This window comes from Carya illinoinensis, chromosome 11 (genome assembly GCF_018687715.1).
Source record: "Carya illinoinensis cultivar Pawnee chromosome 11, C.illinoinensisPawnee_v1, whole genome shotgun sequence".
Classification (NCBI taxonomy): domain Eukaryota; kingdom Viridiplantae; phylum Streptophyta; class Magnoliopsida; order Fagales; family Juglandaceae; genus Carya; species Carya illinoinensis.
The window spans coordinates 34,384,575-34,402,082 of NC_056762.1; the positions used below are offsets into that span (position 1 = coordinate 34,384,575).

At 37.5% G+C, this 17,508-nt stretch overlaps 1 protein-coding gene across 1 annotated transcript; it reads left to right on the top strand.

Annotated features, from left to right (window-relative positions):
- The first annotated feature begins 4,030 nt into the window (after nucleotides 1-4,030).
- Nucleotides 4,031-7,537, top strand: LOC122280932 (G-type lectin S-receptor-like serine/threonine-protein kinase At4g27290). The gene is made up of 7 exons (XM_043092067.1): nucleotides 4,031-5,382; nucleotides 5,563-5,697; nucleotides 5,825-5,982; nucleotides 6,056-6,266; nucleotides 6,388-6,625; nucleotides 6,709-6,859; nucleotides 6,990-7,537. Exons 1-7 carry the CDS (start codon nucleotides 4,110-4,112, stop codon nucleotides 7,287-7,289), a joined length of 2,466 nt encoding a protein of 821 aa, XP_042948001.1. The 5' UTR covers nucleotides 4,031-4,109; the 3' UTR covers nucleotides 7,290-7,537.
- The last annotated feature ends 9,971 nt before the right edge of the window (nucleotides 7,538-17,508 follow it).

Genomic DNA, 17,508 nt, shown 5'->3' on the forward strand with positions numbered 1-17,508 from the left:
ATGGTGGACAAAGTGAATAGTCACCCATAACTTTGGATGACTCTCCTGACTCTCCAATTTGACTCAGGAGATGTTTACACTTATTATGATATTTATGCATTCTGATATATTTACCTTTGATGTATCTTAATTATTTTATTTTTTGCTTCAATTCGAAGTTCAACAAAGTGAAGATCATGTACCAATTGCTTGAAAAAACTTCCTTTCAATTCGAGCATTGTTGGGACCTATTGAAGGACCAACTGAAATGGATGCAGCGTGGCACAAAGGATGAGATCAAGCGAAGGTCAATGATGTCCCAGACATATTCACGTACCTCAGCATTTGCAACTGATTCACCTAGTGATATAGAGGCCGAGAATGTTGTTGAGCATGATGTCATTGAATTGGATAGGCTAATTGGAAGAAAAGCTGAGAAAAAAAAGCGTAAGGCCCAAGAAAGGTCATCAGATGAAATTCTAGAGCTGAGCAAGCATAAGTTTACTCTCCTGGAGGAGTCGCGTAATCAAGAGAAAGAGCTTTTTCGACTTAAGGCCGAGAAGATGGCATGTGTGTGTGTGTGTGTGTGTGTGTGTGTGTGTGTGTGTGTGAGAGAGAGAGAGAGAGAGAGAGAGAGAGAGAGAGAGAGAGAGAGAGAGAGAGAGAGAGAGAGATAAAAGTAAACAAGAGGACAAGAGACTGCAGTTGGAAAAAGAGAAGGTGGAAATCGCCAACTCAGAGCAGGAGGAGCAAATGATGTTGCTCGATGTGAGTACGTTGCCCTGCATTCAGCAAATATATTTCTAGCAACTTTAGATGGAGATATTGGCGAGACGAACTAGTTTGGATGGATGATTATCGGGCTTGATGTAATTTATTCTTTTTTCACAAAGGACATTTGTATAACTTCTAATTTATTGTTTATATACCTAGTTGAATAGATAGATATTGAGATTGCATGTTGATGATTAACGTGGGGACATTTGGCACTTGTTCTATTTTATAATTTATATGTTTAGCAAGTACGCAATGGAGACTGCATAAATGGATAGATGTTTCTTGTCATTAATCTCGATATTAAATGGATAGGAAATTCCTTTCTACTGTTGGGAATAAATCTCCCATTGATGTTCAATTAAATCTGTTTGCAGCTGATGATGTGCTGAGTTGTCTCTAATTTGATGATGGCGCTAAATGAAGTTCAGAAATTCTGAGGTTGGATTGTGTGACAGTTCTGGAATTTGATCATCAAGTTGATTGTACTCCATGTTTGGACCCCCACTATCATCACACTCGTTTTCAATGATCATGTCATGTAGAATAACACATGCTTTCATTATATTTGTAAGCTTATTGACTATAAAAATCTGAGGATGTCCAAGGACGATTGCAAATCATTGTTGAAGTATTCTGAATGCATGCTCGACATCTTTTCTTGCGGATTTTTGTGCTACGGCGAAATTTTTCTTCGTATTTCCTTGGGGTTGTGGAATTGTCTTCACAAACGTTGCCCACTTGGGATAAATACCATTCGCAAGGTAGTACCTCATAGTGTACTCATTATCGTTTATTGTGTAATTGACTGGAGAAGCATGCCCTTGGGCAAATTTTGTGAAAATAAAATATTTCTCTAGCACATTAATATCGTTATGTGAACTAAGCATACCAAAAAATGCATGCCATATTCAAAGATCATATGAAGCAACTGCTTCTAAAATAATAGTTGGTTCATAGATATAGCCAGAGTACATACCTTTCTAGACAGCGGGACAGTTTTTTCACTTCTAATGCATGCAATCAATACTTCCGAGCATTCCTGGGAATTCTCGTTGTTCACCAACCGCAAGCAATCGAGCAATATCATCAGCATTTGGAGACACAAATATTTATCTGAAACAACACTTAACATTGTCTTGCAAAATCTCTTTAGGCTCTCCATTGCGGTGTTTTCACCAATACATATGTATTCATCCATAAAATCTGTAGTAACCCTATATGCCGGCATTCTAAGGGCTGTAGTTATCTTTTACATAGAAGATAACCTGAGTCTTTCAGAATTATTTCTTTTCTGGACGAAGTATGGCTTGTAAGCTTCTACCTCATTTAGAATACGAAGAAATAGGAGATGACTCATCCGAAATCTTTTTTGAAATAGGTTTGAGGGATATACTCGATTTTCTATGAAATAATCACGGAATAAGTGCTTGTGTTCTTAAATATGATCACGCCTAATAAATTTATGATGTTAGCGATTGCCACGATGCCTCGATGACTCTCTATCGGCCTCGGCATTAAGAATAGCCTCTAACTCATTTTCAGGTGATAAGTATGTGAGTAATTTGTGAAAGAATGAATAAACCATTTGATGAAAGGGAATTGGAGACGAGGGGGAATGTTAAATTTCAATTCTTAGATCAAATGAGACTTGGGTTTGAGAACGTGAATGCTACTAGAATGCGTATTTATAGAGTAAAAAGTTACCGTTACTTATATGACAAAACATGTTACCGTTGGAAAAAAGACAAATAAGTTACCGTTGGAGAAAGGATAAAATATGTTATCGTTGGAGGTAGAAATTGAAAATGTTATTATATTACCTTTGGAGAAAGGACAAAAAATATTACTGTTGATACAGGGAGAACAAAGAATGTTACCGTTGGAGAAATGAAAAAAGATTCTCAAGACAATATGTAGATGCATGATGCTGTTAAAGAAACTTGAAAAAATATTACTGTTATATGAAAATGAAAAAAATGTTACCATTAGACAAATGCAAATCAAATATTACTCAAGTATATGCAGATAAAATCAAATAAACAAAACACCACCGCATTGAAAAATTCATATATTTTATTAAAGTATTATTTTTAATATTGATGTTGGTTTGAAAAATAATATTGTATTCAAGGAAAAAAATCGTATAAGTATTTATAAATGAATTTAGAATGTGATATTTGAAAAGAAAAGAATAAGACAAAATAATTAGTAATTAAAAATGAAAATAGAAGTTAAAAAAATAATAATAAAGAAATAATAGAATAATATTATTTTAATAAAATAGAAAAATAATATGGCATAAGATGTACGAGAATTCGAGAATTTTTAATAAAAAGTAAAATTTATTATAAATTTATAAAGAGCATACCTTTTAGCTAAAATTTAAGAAAAATTTCAAGGGGACGTGGATGCTCTAAGATGTATTAGCATTGGTTTGGCCAAATTTATCTTCAAATTTGGTCAATATCAACACTTTTTTACATTTGCCCACTCCATCAAAATTCAATCTCTACATTGGATTAACCATTTATTCTCTATATAATAATAAAATATTATTAAATTAATAAATTTTTTATTTAATTTATTTTCTCACATTTTGTAATTCTATCAATTAAATGTTAATAATAATTATTATATTATATTTAATAATTATATTATATTACATTAATATTATTATATTATAATTAAATTAATATTAAAAAAGTATTATTAAATGTTAATAATACTTATATTCTAATTAAATTAATATTAGAAAGAGTATTATTAAATGTTAATAATAATTATATTGTATTAAATTAATATTACAAAAAAGTATTATTAAATGTTAATAGTAATTATATTCTAATTAAATTAATATTAAAAAAGTATTATTAAATGTTAATAGTAATTATATTCTAATTAAATTAATATTTAAAAAAGTATTATTAAATGTTAATAATAATTATATTCTAATTAAATTAATATTAAAAAAATATTATTAAATGTTAATAATAATTATATTCTAAATGTTAAATGTTAATTATATTCTAATTAATTTAATTTATTTGTTTGGAATGATAAATTAATATTTTAATGTTTGATGAATGAGTAGTGATTTTCCATCTTTAGCTAATCACTGTAACAAAAGTCTAAATTATTTTAGACTTATCCAATCTAATGTGAAGGATTTTTGAGTCAAATTATGTAAAATTTGGTCAAACATTTCATTTGACTAAGTCAATGTGAATGCTCCTGAGATGTATACACATAGGTGCAACTTGCCGTTCCCTCCATGTATTTCCTCTTGTCTGCATTTACCATACAATACTTTCTCCCAAGCAGAAGGAGATAAACCATAAGAAAACTGAAAACCAATGGCCGAAGCCTGTACCTATTCTTTTGTATTCTCTCTATTGTTCTCCCTCTTAGAAACATCCATTGCGCTGGACACTCTTCCTTCCAGTCAATCTATCAGAGACGGCGACACATTAGTTTCAGCCGGTGGGAGATTTGAAATGGGATTTTTCAGTCCAGGCAGTTCAAAAAGCCGATACGTCGGAATATGGTACGCGATATCTTCTGGGACAGTCGTATGGGTGGCTAACAGAGACACTCCGCTTAAAGATCACTCCGGAGTTTTAACGGTCACCGATGAAGGAGTTCTTACCCTTCTCAATAGCACAAATCACGTTGTTTGGTCAACTAATACATCAAGAACAGCAGAAATTAATCCAGTCGCACAGCTCCTGGATACTGGAAATCTTGTTGTGAAAGATAGAAATGTTGATGATCCAGAGAGATTGTTGTGGCAGAGTTTTGATTATCCTTGTGACACATTACTACCGGAAATGAAGCTTGGAAGGAACTTGAAAACTGGTCTAGATAGATTCATATCATCTTGGAAGAGCACGGAAGATCCTGCTCGAGGTGATTTTTCACTAAGGTTAGATCCTCGTGGGCTTCCGCAAATAGTTCTGATGAAGGGGAATACGATAAAGGGTAGAGTAGGGTCATGGAATGGTCGTCGTTTTACGGGATATCCGGGCTCAAGTTGGAATCCAGTCTTCGAGTATGAATTCGTGATGAATCGGAACGAGGTGTATTTAGAGTACAAACTCGTAAACACTTCTGTTTTTTCAAGAACTATAATGAACCCATCTGGCGTTGCGCAGCGGTTTATGTGGGTGGATCGAACACGCAGTTGGGAGCTTTACGCCGCATCCGTGGCAGACGCGTGTCAAAATTATGCATTCTGTGGTGCATACGCTACCTGCGATGGCGATAAGTCTCCTGCATGTGCATGCTTGGAAGGATTCTTACCCAAGTCTCCAAAAGATTGGAAATCAATAGATTGGTCTGATGGATGTGTTCGAAGGACTCCATTGGTATGCAATATTGGAGATGGCTTCCTCAAGTACACGTGGTTGAATTTGCCCGACACATCTTCCTCCTGGTTTAATGCGACATTGAGCCTCGATGAATGCGAGGGATTGTGCTTGAAAAACTGCTCTTGCACAGCATATTCCAATTTAGATATTAGGGGAAAAGGGAGTGGCTGCTTGCTTTGGTTTGGGAAACTGAGTGACATAGCTGTGTACTCTCAGGGTGGGCAAGAGCTATACATAAAGATGGCCCGTTCAGAACTAGGTACTTTTTACTTCTTTTTTTCTTTGAAAAATTAAAAAAAAAATTGCTCTGAATTTTGCTCTTTTACAATGAATAGAGGATAGCTCGGACAACATCGCCTAGTCAGCATGTTCAAAATTAATCCGCGTTTTGATGAATGGTCAGATATAAGATTGATTAGAACTCTAACTCCGTTGGCAGAAAATTATGGGAAAAAGAGGAACACCGGCAAGATAAAACGAGCAGGAATCATGGCCGGCGCTGCAGTATTAGTCAGTGGAATTCTAACACTTGGAGTGATCTCATACATACGGAAGAAGAAGTCTACTTTCAAAGGTAAAGCTATATTTATAAGGCTAAGAAATTTCTTTAGTTCATAACTTAGAATTGCATTTGAGTAGCTTGCATTCAGTAGTTCTTCTGTTCAAGAAAATCGTGCCCAATTCAGTTCCTAATATTCCAGGAATCGCAAAGAGAAGACTCGAGAAAGATTGTGAAAATGAAGGACTGAAGGAACACATTGAGTTATCGATAATTGATTTGATAGCCATAGCTAATGCGACTAATAACTTTTCAAGCAACAACAAGCTGGGAGAAGGTGGATTTGGACCTGTGTATAAGGTAGACCAAAAATATCCTCACCATTTGTGAAGTTATTATTTTGGAACGCATTTCCTAACCTCTTGATTTTCAGGGAACCCTACCAGAAGGGCAAGTGATAGCTGTGAAGAGGCTTTCAATGAATTCTGGACAAGGACATAAGGAGTTCATAAATGAAGTCAAATTAATTGCTAAACTTCAGCACCGCAATCTTGTAAAGCTTCTAGGGTGTTGCACAGAAGAAAATGAGAAAATTTTGATTTATGAATACATGCCTAACAAAAACTTGGAGTCCTTTATTTTTGGTTTGAGCTCTGACCCTTCTAAAAAGCAGGAAATTCATGTCTGGTTATCTTTTTCAGTTAATGAAATTTTTATTGAGAATTGAGCAAGGTTTGTACTGACATGAAAGGTGAACTTGGACAGACCAGACAAAGAGCAAATTATTAGATTGGCGTAAGCGCATCGACATTATTGGTGGCATTGCCAAAGGGCTTCTCTATCTTCACGAAGATTCTAGACTGAGGGTCATCCATAGAGATCTCAAAGCTAGCAATATCTTACTAGATATGAACATGAATCCAAAAATTTCAGACTTTGGCCTGGCTAGATCATTTCGGGGAGATCAAATTATGTCCAAGACCCATAGGATTGTTGGAACATAGTAAGTAGGTTAATCTTCTCTTATTGGTGACCTTTGACTGTTTATGAACTTCATTTTCCTTGTCCTTGCATAATACTTTGCAGTGGCTACATGTCTCCCGAGTACGCAGTGCATGGGCAGTACTCTGTGAAATCTGATGTCTTTAGCTTTGGAGTTTTAGTATTGGAGATACTGAGTGGGAAGAAGAACAGGGGATTCTGCCATCCAGACCACCACCTCAATCTTCTTGGACATGTAAGCATGAAGAATTGCATTCTTGGATAACAGGACCTTTATAATAAGAGTAAAGCTCCATACTCCAAGATAGTATATTGTTATTAATGGAAATTTAACTCACAAAAATATGGTTATTAATTTGTTTCAGGCATGGAGACTATGGATTGTAGATAGAGCAATGGAACTGATCGATGAATCAGTAGGTGATGCACACACACGATCTGAAGTGTTAAGACTAATTCAAGTGGGTCTGTTATGTGTGCAGCAAAGACCTGAAGATAGGCCAAACATGTCTTCTGTGGTTCTAATGTTAAGCAGTGAAATTTTATTGCCTATCCCAAGGCAGCCGGGTTTCTATTCAGATTTATTGGTAGCAGATTCTACATCAAGCAACAATGCAGCTTATTCAGCAAATGGAATCAGCATCTCAACATTCGAAGCACGTTAGATATTATCACTTGGTGCAAAAGGGGAGAGGTTTCTTTTGAAATTTGTACAGTCAGAAATTCAATGCATTAAGCTGGGTTAAAAAGGTTTAGAAGTTACTATTCTTCAGGACAAAAACAAAGGAGAAAAAATAAAATACTTTTTTTGATTTAGAGCAAGGATTTTTATACCATACTCATGTTGTTAGTTGAGATAGAGGATTCTTCTTCAGACATAGATCTATATATATCCGATATCGCCTGTTTTAAACTGGATGTGCTTCTTTGACGATTTATAGAATCCAGTACCTAAATTCACGCTATAAATGTTTTTTTCAGTGAATGATTCAATGTGTAGCTCATATTTTACCACTTCACAGCCTTTTTTTATGTAAAAACAAACCTGACTGCACATCTCAAAATCACTCACACTCACTTGGACCACCGACAACACATTCTTTGGTTTCCATTCATAGTTGGTGAAAGTCCGTCCCCGGGCTTCGAGTCAATTAACAGCAGCTCATTGAGTTTTAAATTACGGAGAGAAAATTCTATAAAGAGAGATGGTGGGAGAAAGTGAAACTCAGAGAGAGAAGGCAATGATAAAACATGGAACCATTCGAGAATTTGTAGAGTTGACCAATGAATACATGGAATGTCTTCCTTTGAATAGAAGACGAGTGCTACAAAAAATAGTTGTCTTCCTTTGAATATTAGTGTTGTGCTTGCTCTTTTCCAAGACCATTTTTTCATTATTCCTAAACCACCAATACATCATCTTCCAATTTCTAAACAAGTAGTATCAGAGTTTTGGGTTTTATGTAAACGTTTGATTACCCTTTTGTTGCCGTGCAATTTGGTCTTTGACATTTATCTTCAGCTGTTGATCAACTCAACCATCGGTTCCTATTTTTGGTGGGGACGGCTATATATGACTATCGGGTCATCAAGTTGAATACATTGTTTCGGGTCTTTGGTGTCATATATACATAAATCACGTGAAAATCACTTGGTTTAAAAGATGGAAAGAGATAAATTTTATTGTTTATTTTATATCTTATCATATCAATACATTCACAATTAGTACAGCTGAAAACATCTTTTCTTTCTACAAGTTAAACAAAAAAATTAAAAGAATTCTGATAAATTAATGAAACAATATCTCTCCTGGAGATTTTTCAGAGCTAAAACTCCAAAGCAAGCATATTCCTCGTGGGATGTTGCATTAGAAGAGGTTCTATTTATCATTATTCTCAACATTCTTTGATGTGATATTGATTGGGCGGTCCACAACAAGACAATGACATCCAAAAATCTGCATCAAACACTTACTAATTGAGATTAAGTAGTATGTGTGTAAGCATACAGGTCAGACAGCACATACATCAGACGTTGTTAACCATATCACCAAAGATGGCAAGGACAACTTAGCCTCTGCACCACCTCAGCATTCAGGAGCAGAATAGTCTAGAATATGTTGTGTATTGTCATATATGACCCTTATGGTTACAACAATAATCAGATTCTTATGTGTATAAATACCACTATTGTACAAGCAGATCAACATGAAGAATATACACAGCTTTCACATTTCCTCTTTTATCTTGTTTCTATTATGGTAATCAGAGCCAAATAGGACTTGCGTCCAACAACACTCAGCCATGACAGAAACACCTCCTTCTCCGAATTCAACACCTACCTTCAACACAAGTTTTTCCCTCCCCTCCTCTACTCATTGTATCAATGTTCGACTAAACCATGATAACTACCTTTTGTGGAAGGCACAACTAATGCTTTACCTCAAAGGTCAGAATTTATATGGTTATATTGATGGGTCTATTACCACCCCTCAAATGTTTGACAAAAACTCTACAACACCGAGTGCAGCATACTTAGCCTGGAAACAACAAGACCAGGCTATCATGAGTGTGTTGATCTCATCTCTGTCCGAGTCTTTAATTGCTCATGTTCTTGATGCCTCAAATTCACGTGAGGTCTGGAAAATTTTGGCCGACTTATTTGCAGCTCAGTTGCAGGCCAGAGTCATGCAACTTCAGTATCAACTGAACACGTTGAAGAAGGGACCCGATTCCATTGCAGACTACTATCAAAAAGCTAAGCTCCTTCGTGACACTCTAGCTGCTGCTGGTAAAACTCTAACCTCCTCTGAGTTTATCACTTATTTGGTAGCTGGTTTGGGATCTGATTTTGATTCGGTTGTTACCTCAATCACTACACAAATCATACCTCTCAGTCCCTCACAGGTATATAGTTACTTGCTCACTCATGAGTCACGTTTAGCCCACCAACAGACCACCCTCACTGCTTCACCCGAATTTTCAGTTAATGCTGCCACAAAAAATTCTCTCAACTTTACTCCCAGGGGTCGTGGTATGTCTAGAGGCAGAGGAGGTTATAGAGGCTGAGCAAGAGGTCGAAATAATGGTCGGTTCACCCCATCCTATTTTTCCCAAAATCACCCTTCATGTCAAGTTTGCAATAGACCCGGACATTCTGCACTTTCCTGCTACTATAGATTTGATCATAGCTATCAATCACCTCCACCTCCATCTCTCTTAGCTCACTTCACTTCTGCTCCATCTTTCACTAATGACACAGCCTCTTCAATTGATAGCAATTGGTATCCAGATTCTGCGGCTACTCATCACTTTACTCATAATTTTTCCAATCTAACTATTAATCCATCTAAGTACAAAGGAGATGAACAGGTGTGTGTTGGAGATGGAAACTCTCTACCCATTCAACATGTTGGCAGCTCAACTCTTCCATCCACCTCTGGCAATCTTCTACTCCCTCAACTTTTTCATGTTCCTTCACTTTCCAAAAATTTAATTTCTGTCCAAAAGCTTTGTGAGGACAACTCCGTGTTTTTTGAATTTCACTCTTCTTGTTTTTATGTGAAGGATATTCGCACCAAGAAAATACTCCTTCAAGGTCCTACTAGCAATGGGATGTACATCTTCCCTCCTGCTCTTTTCTCACCTTAAGCTCACACTGTTGTTCGAGTCCCTCCATCTCAATGGCATCTGCGTTTAGGCCATCCATCTATGTCAGTTGTTCAGAAAATAATTTCACAAGCCTCTCTACCCGTGAAGTCAGCGTCTCCATCAGCTTCTAGTCTATGTTCTTCTGGCTGCCAAGCTAAAATGCACCAACTTCCTTATGCATCTACTGCATCTCGCTCAACTGCTCCTCTACAACTTCTTTTTTCAGATGTTTGGGGCCCTGCTCCAGTTCTGTCACGTGGTGGCTTTCGTTATTACTTGTCTTTTGTCGATGATTATACCAGATTTACTTGGTTATTTCCTTTAAAATGTAAATCTGATGTAGTCTCTATCTTTTTATTTTTTAAGCGTCATGTAGAAACTCTCCTTAATACAAAAATTCGAGCAATACAGTCTGATTGGGGAGGAGAATTTCGATCTCTAAATACCTTGTTACATTCGTCTGGAATTACTCACTGTCTTTCGTGTCCATATGCTCATTCTCAAAATGGTTCCGTTGAAAGAAAACACCGACATATTGTTGAAACGGGCCTTGCATTACTCGCTCATTCTTCCACAACTCAGACTTACTGGTCCGATGCCTTTATCATTGCTGTTTTTTTAATAAATCGAATGCCTACACCAGTTTTACACAATAAATCTCCATTTGAAATTTTATTTCACAATCGACCTGATTACACTTTTTTTAAAACCTTTGGTTGTCTTTGCTAGCATAATCTCAGACCATATAATAAACACAAGCTGAATTTTCGTTCAATCCCATGTGTATTTCTTGACTATAGTTCGGATCATCATGGATATCTGTGTTTTCATATTCCCACTGCCCAATTATACATCTCTCAGGATGTTTTATTTGATGAAAGTGTTTTCCCCTTTGCTACTCTTTCCTCCTACACTTCCTGGCCTCTCTCTTCTGATCCAAGTTCCAGGCCCACTCTTCTTTTTACTCTACCATCTCCTCAGACCCGTCCTTAAATCCCACTGGACCCAATCTTGCCTCAAACTCACTTATTCCTTCTGTTTTGTCTTCGGGCCCACACTCAGCTCAGCCCACATCAGCTTCTCAAAACACTGAGCTTTCTCCACCCACTGAGCCCACACCCGACTCTAGCCCTTTACCTTTCTCACCTAGGGCATCATCTCCTACCTCTGAAAATCTTTCCTCTCAAACCCGTGTCTCCCCTGTGCCGATAGTCTCTTACACTCATTCTATGCAAACAAGAGCAAAATCCCATAAACATTTTCCCAAAATACGAACCGACGGGACGATTTCATGGCCTCACCCTCGTGCTTATATAACCTCTGCTGTCATTCCTGCTGAACCCACCTCTGTCACCGAAGCTTCTAAGTTTCCCTAATGGAGAAAGGCCATGCAACTTGAGTTCGATGCCTTGCTTTCCAATAAAACTTGGACATTGGTTCCTCCTGATACCTCTCAAAATCTCGTGGGCTGTCGGTGGATTTTCAAGACAAAGTACCTGTCCGATGGCACCATAGAACGCCGAAAGGCATGCCTTGTAGCCAAAGGCTACAGCCAACTCAAAGGATTGGACTACTCAGAAACCTTTAGTCCGGTGGTAAAGCCTACTTCCATCAGGTTGGTATTATCTGTTGCTATTTCATCTGGCTGGCCGATACATCAACTAGATGTACAAAATGCGTTTTTGCATGGTACACTTGATGAAGATGTTTTTATGTCACAACCAATGGGTTTTATTCACCCACAATTTTCTCATTACGTGTGCAAATTGAATCGAGCCCTTTATGGCCTTAAACAGGCCCCTCGTGCATGGTATGCACGGCTGAGTTCCAAACTTCTTGAATTGGGTTTTCGTGTATCACAGTCTGATACGTCATTGTTTATCTATCAGCATCAGTCTGTTATTATCTACTTCTTAGTCTATGTTGATGATGTGGTACTTACGGGCTCAAACCAATTTGCATTAGATCAACTTGTGACTCTGTTGAGTGCTGAGTTTCCCATTAAAGATCTGGGACTGATTCACTATTTTTTGGGCATAGAATGCCATCGAGATGTTAATGGCCTTGTATTATCTCAGAAAAAGTATATTCTTGATTTACTCAAGAAAACAAATATGCTCGACTGTAACTCTGTGAGTAGTCCCATGTCACCTTCTACTAAGCCTACTGCTTTTGATTCTACATCTATGGAAGATCCATCCTTATATCGGAGTGTGGTGGGCAGTTTACAGTATCTGTTATTTACCAGGCCAGATTTATCTTTCTCTGTGAATCGAGTGTGCCAGTACATGCACGCTCCTTGTATATCTCACTGGCAATCTGTTAAGCGTATTTTACGCTATCTAAAGCATACATTGGATTATGGTCTCCAAATCACACCATCTCAGTCTCCTACACTAGCTGCCTTCTCGGATGCTGACTGGGCCGGGTGTCCAGATGACAGAAAATCAACTTGAGGGTATTGTGTGTTCTATGGTAAAAATCTGGTTTGCTGGAGTTCCAAGAAACAGGCCACTATTGCAAGATCCAGCACTGAGGCTGAATACAAGGCTTTGGCCCATGCAACGTGTGAGTTAATTTGGATCCAGTCACTTCTATCTGAATTGGGTATTTTTTTGCCCAAACCACCTACTCTCTATTGTGACAATTTGGGAGCCACTTACCTCTCAGTGAACATAGTTATGCACTCTCGCACGAAACATGTTGATATTGATTTTCATTTTGTTCGGGATCGCATTCATGCCAAAACTCTTCAAATATCATTTCTCTCAAGCAAGGATCAACTTGCTGATATCTTTACAAAGCCACTTTCCGTCTCAAGGTTTTGCACACTTCGATCAAGCCTCACAATCCTTCCAGGACTGCTTGGCTCGCAAGGGGATGTTAACCATATCACCAAAGATGGCAATGACAACTCAGCCTCTACACCACCTCAGTATTCAGGAGCAGAATAGTCTAGAATATGTTGTGTATTGTCATATATGACCCTTACGATTACAACAATAATCAGATTCTTATGTGTATAAATACCACTACTGTACAAACAGATCAACATGAAGAATATACACAGCTTTCACATTTCCTCTTTTATCTTGTTTCTATTAGACATTTAGCAACAGGGTTCAGATTTCCTTTCATGTTCAAGGCTCGTAGTTAAGGTTATGAGATGAACCACTAATGTCTCCCAGAGTTTTGTCCGGCAAAACGACGACGATTTCCCTTATTGTTGAGTCTAATGTTAGTCAGTCTAATGTTACCATTATAATAAAAATGGCCATTGATTCGAAGGAAATTACCGAAGGGTCAGCCAGCAATGCAAAGATTCCAAAGATTGCGTTTCCGGCCCAAGCCCAAGTTCCCTGCGGGCAACCCCATCGAGAGTTAAACGACGCCGTCTCTTCAACCAACTGAAGAAAATTCTTATAGGCAAGCTGTTCCCGCCATTTGGAAACTTCAAAAAATTTCACCCTCTCTCTCTCTCTCTCTCTCTCTCTCTCTCTCTCTCTCTCTCTCTCTCTCTCTCTCTCTCTCTCTCTCTCTCTCTCTCTCTCGATTGTTCGAGTTTTGAACTTATTGTGTGAAAGATTGGCTCTCTTCTGATTTTTTATGATAGCAGTGGCAGATGTGAAGAGATGGACGGTGACCTACACGAAGCACTTGACACAGAAGCGCAAAGTTTACCAAGACGGTTTCTTAGAGCTCCAAACCTCTACCAACAAGGTATTCTTTCACATTGATGCCACTGGACGTTCGAGGGCATGCAGACCAAACCTTAATGCTCATAGAGTGTATAATGCAATTAACGACTATTAAAGAAGTGAAAGACAGAATCAGAAGCGCCAAGGCCTCATAATTTAGTAGAACTCTTACTCCTCCAATTCAACTCCAAAAGTAGAGAGGTTTACAAAACTCTTTAAATATAGTAGCAAGAAGAATATAATGCAACATACCATTTTGCTTAAATTCTATTAATGTGACTCGGCTAGCATAGGCATAGTTTTTAATTGCATTAGAAGTTATACATGTGGCCTTGGGCCTGAGAGTATAAGAACCATTCACATTTTTTAACTTTGTAAAACTCCTAATTTAGGTAGGATGGAAAGATACCCAGAAAACTGTAATTATGTAAACCAAAATTAAGGTGCCACAAAAAAGAAACAAATGGAAAATAGAAGAAAACTTTTCAAGCTTCTTAATATCGTTTTAAATGATGCTCGATGTAATCTTTAACGCACCATCACGTAATGGCTTGTTTGTAGGGACTCTAGATCTCCTGCTTAATTTGGTCTCATCAACAGTAAAGATTCTAAAATTTGAATCCCCCTCCTTTTCTGAGCAAGAATTATTTTGGAGTGCTCCTGCACATCCAGTCCAAATATTTTCATTAGGGAAGATCAAGACCTGTGCGAAAAACTTTCCCAAAATAGGATCTGTGGAAACTTCAAAATGAAAAATAAAAGAGAGGACTAGAGCCAAAACCAGAACGGCAGACCAACTGTATCCCTCTTGTTAATGTACAAATTACCATATTGGCATATTAAGTGTCAAAAGTCAGTCTCATTGAGTTGTAACAAATGGGGGTGAGCCTGGTTAAAAATTGGAACAAAAATTGTAAAGAAAAAAACTTCAGCATGTCAGTAAAAAAAGTATAACGTTTCTCAACGAAGCAGCAAACTGACAAACTAAAATGATAAGTTTAAAAAAGAAAAAATATTGAGCTGGGTTTTGCTGCATCTGGACTTCTCACTGGTGCCCCGTACTTTTATAGTTCACTCTTTTCAAGCTTCGAATACGAAATGAAATCAACCATAATACTACGTGGATGGAGTATTGCGTATAGCAATCATTGGTCAAATACCAAATGAGCATTATTGGTGTATTTCACTCTTCATACTTACCGACCTTTTCCATGTAATATCCTGGTTTCCTTGACAACATTGCAATTGTTTCCTTGAGCACTCAAATCGATTCAAGGCTTACGGTCTTCTTCATGTTCTCCAATTTCAACCAAATGAGAATCAAAAGCTATCGATTCACCAGATCTTATTACTTCCTTTCTTAAGGAATCGGCTATTTAAGAGTTTCCTGCTTTCATCAAACAGCATGACCTGAATGGAGACCCCAAAAAAGTGTGACATCAAAACTAAGTGAACCTCTCTGCAAACACATGCATTATTATCATTCTTATTATTATTTTTTTAAGAAAAACACATGCATTATTAAACAAGGATATGCAGATACATTATTGAGTGACTTGAGGTTGGTGACAAAGTCAATAAAATAAATTAGAAGATTTAAAATGGACCTAGAGAATGGGTGTTATATAATTTTTTACTTGTTCAGGTCAACAAACAAGATGATTGGCTTGTGAAGAAGAAATTAAAAAGAAATGGCAAAGCCAACCTGCCTCCCTAGGGATCCACATGTTACAAGTTGTAAGAAGTCATCGTGATACTTTTGAGTTACTTGTGTGGTATACAGAGCCTCCCATTCTACATTGCAAAAGGGAGCATGTTAACAGGTAAAAACAAAACTGGGAAAAAGAAACAGGACAGAATGCAATGAATCCCTAGAAGCACGAAACATTAAGCAACAAGCATCAATTAGGCAAACAATCAATCACTTTTAGTACATCTAATGACACAATTCTACAATGCTCCGGCATTTCATAAGACATTCTCCAAAGGGAAAAAGTCATATTTGAAATGCATAAAAAAATTTGTCCACTAAAGGTACATCAGCCGGATTTACAAACTAACATGTTGTACTTGGTTTTGTTGTATCTGGACTAGTCTGCGGTGCTTGATACTTTTGCACTTCGCTCTTCTTAAACTCTGAGAGGCAAGCAAATTTCAGAGTATGCAGGCGACAGGCTCATATACACACTATGCTAATGTTAGGCAAAATGCGCTTTTTATCAGGGGAATATTTAGATGCGAGCGACTCAAACAAGAACCATCTTTGCTGGAAAAGCAAATGATAGATTGAATTGCATCCGAGTTCCTGAGCTGGATATTTTACAAGAAGTTTACTTGGCAAATGCTGTCGTCTAACTAAAGAAGATTGCACTTAAGGTGTTTGGAGAAAATTCTCACTCAACGTGAGAGTGTATTGAGAGTCCTCTCTCTTATATATACACTGCTGAATACATGAGATCAAGAAAATATTACATAGAAAAAGAGATTTTTCTCTACTATGGAAAGAAAATAAAATATTTTCTAAAATGAGATTGAGATAGCCGTTGGGAGTGTTGAGAGCTTGAGGTGGATAGTTATGGTTAGTAGCCGTTGCTTGTAATCTTTCCATATGTACATGGACTAGCCGTTGGGCACCTTGCCCTGTTTGTCTTCAATAGATACTTTGCTTTTTTTATCTTCAATACGCCCCTGCAAACTTTGCCGAGAGAGAAGGCCAAGTTTGGATCGCAACAATTGAAGAGCAGGTCGTCCAAGAGGCTTGGTGAAAACATCAGCTAGTTGTAAAGCGGCAAGAATGTGTCAAGTCGGAAGTAGCCGAAGAGCAACACATTCACGTACATAATAATAGTCAATCTCGATATGTTTACTACGAGCATGAAAAAGGGGATCGACGGTCATGTAAAGAGCACTGAGATTGTCACAAAATAAAAGTGGTGGAGAAGGGAGATGAACACCGAGATCCCGCAGAATAAAGGAAATCCATGTAAGCTCGGCTGTGGTATGGGCCATGGCACAATACTCAGCTTCAGTGCTAGAACGAGACATAGTATATTGTTTCTTAGCAGACCATGAGATATAGTGTCCGTATAGGAAAATACAATATCCAATTGTAGATCGTCGGGTGTGAGAACAACCAGCCCAATCTACATCTGAAAAGACATAAAGATCAAGTGTAGAGTGGGAACTGAAATGAAGACCAAGGTCAAAAGTGCCATGTAAATAGCGAAGAATACGTTTTACCATTTTATTGTGTGAAATGGTTGGTGCATGCATAAATTGTGAGACAAAATTAACACTATAGGCTAAGTCAGGTCGTGTAAGAGTGAGTTATTGAAGGGCACCAACAATACTACGATAATGGGAAGGGTCGAGAAACAGGATATCACTAGTAAGGCCTTTAGTGTGGGCCATCATAGGTGTGCCCATGGGCTTGCTATCTTGCATTTGTGCTCGTTCGAGAATTTCAAGAGCATATTTTGTTTGAGAAATAGTGAGCCCAGCAGAAATACGAGTAATCTGTATGCCTAAAAAATAAT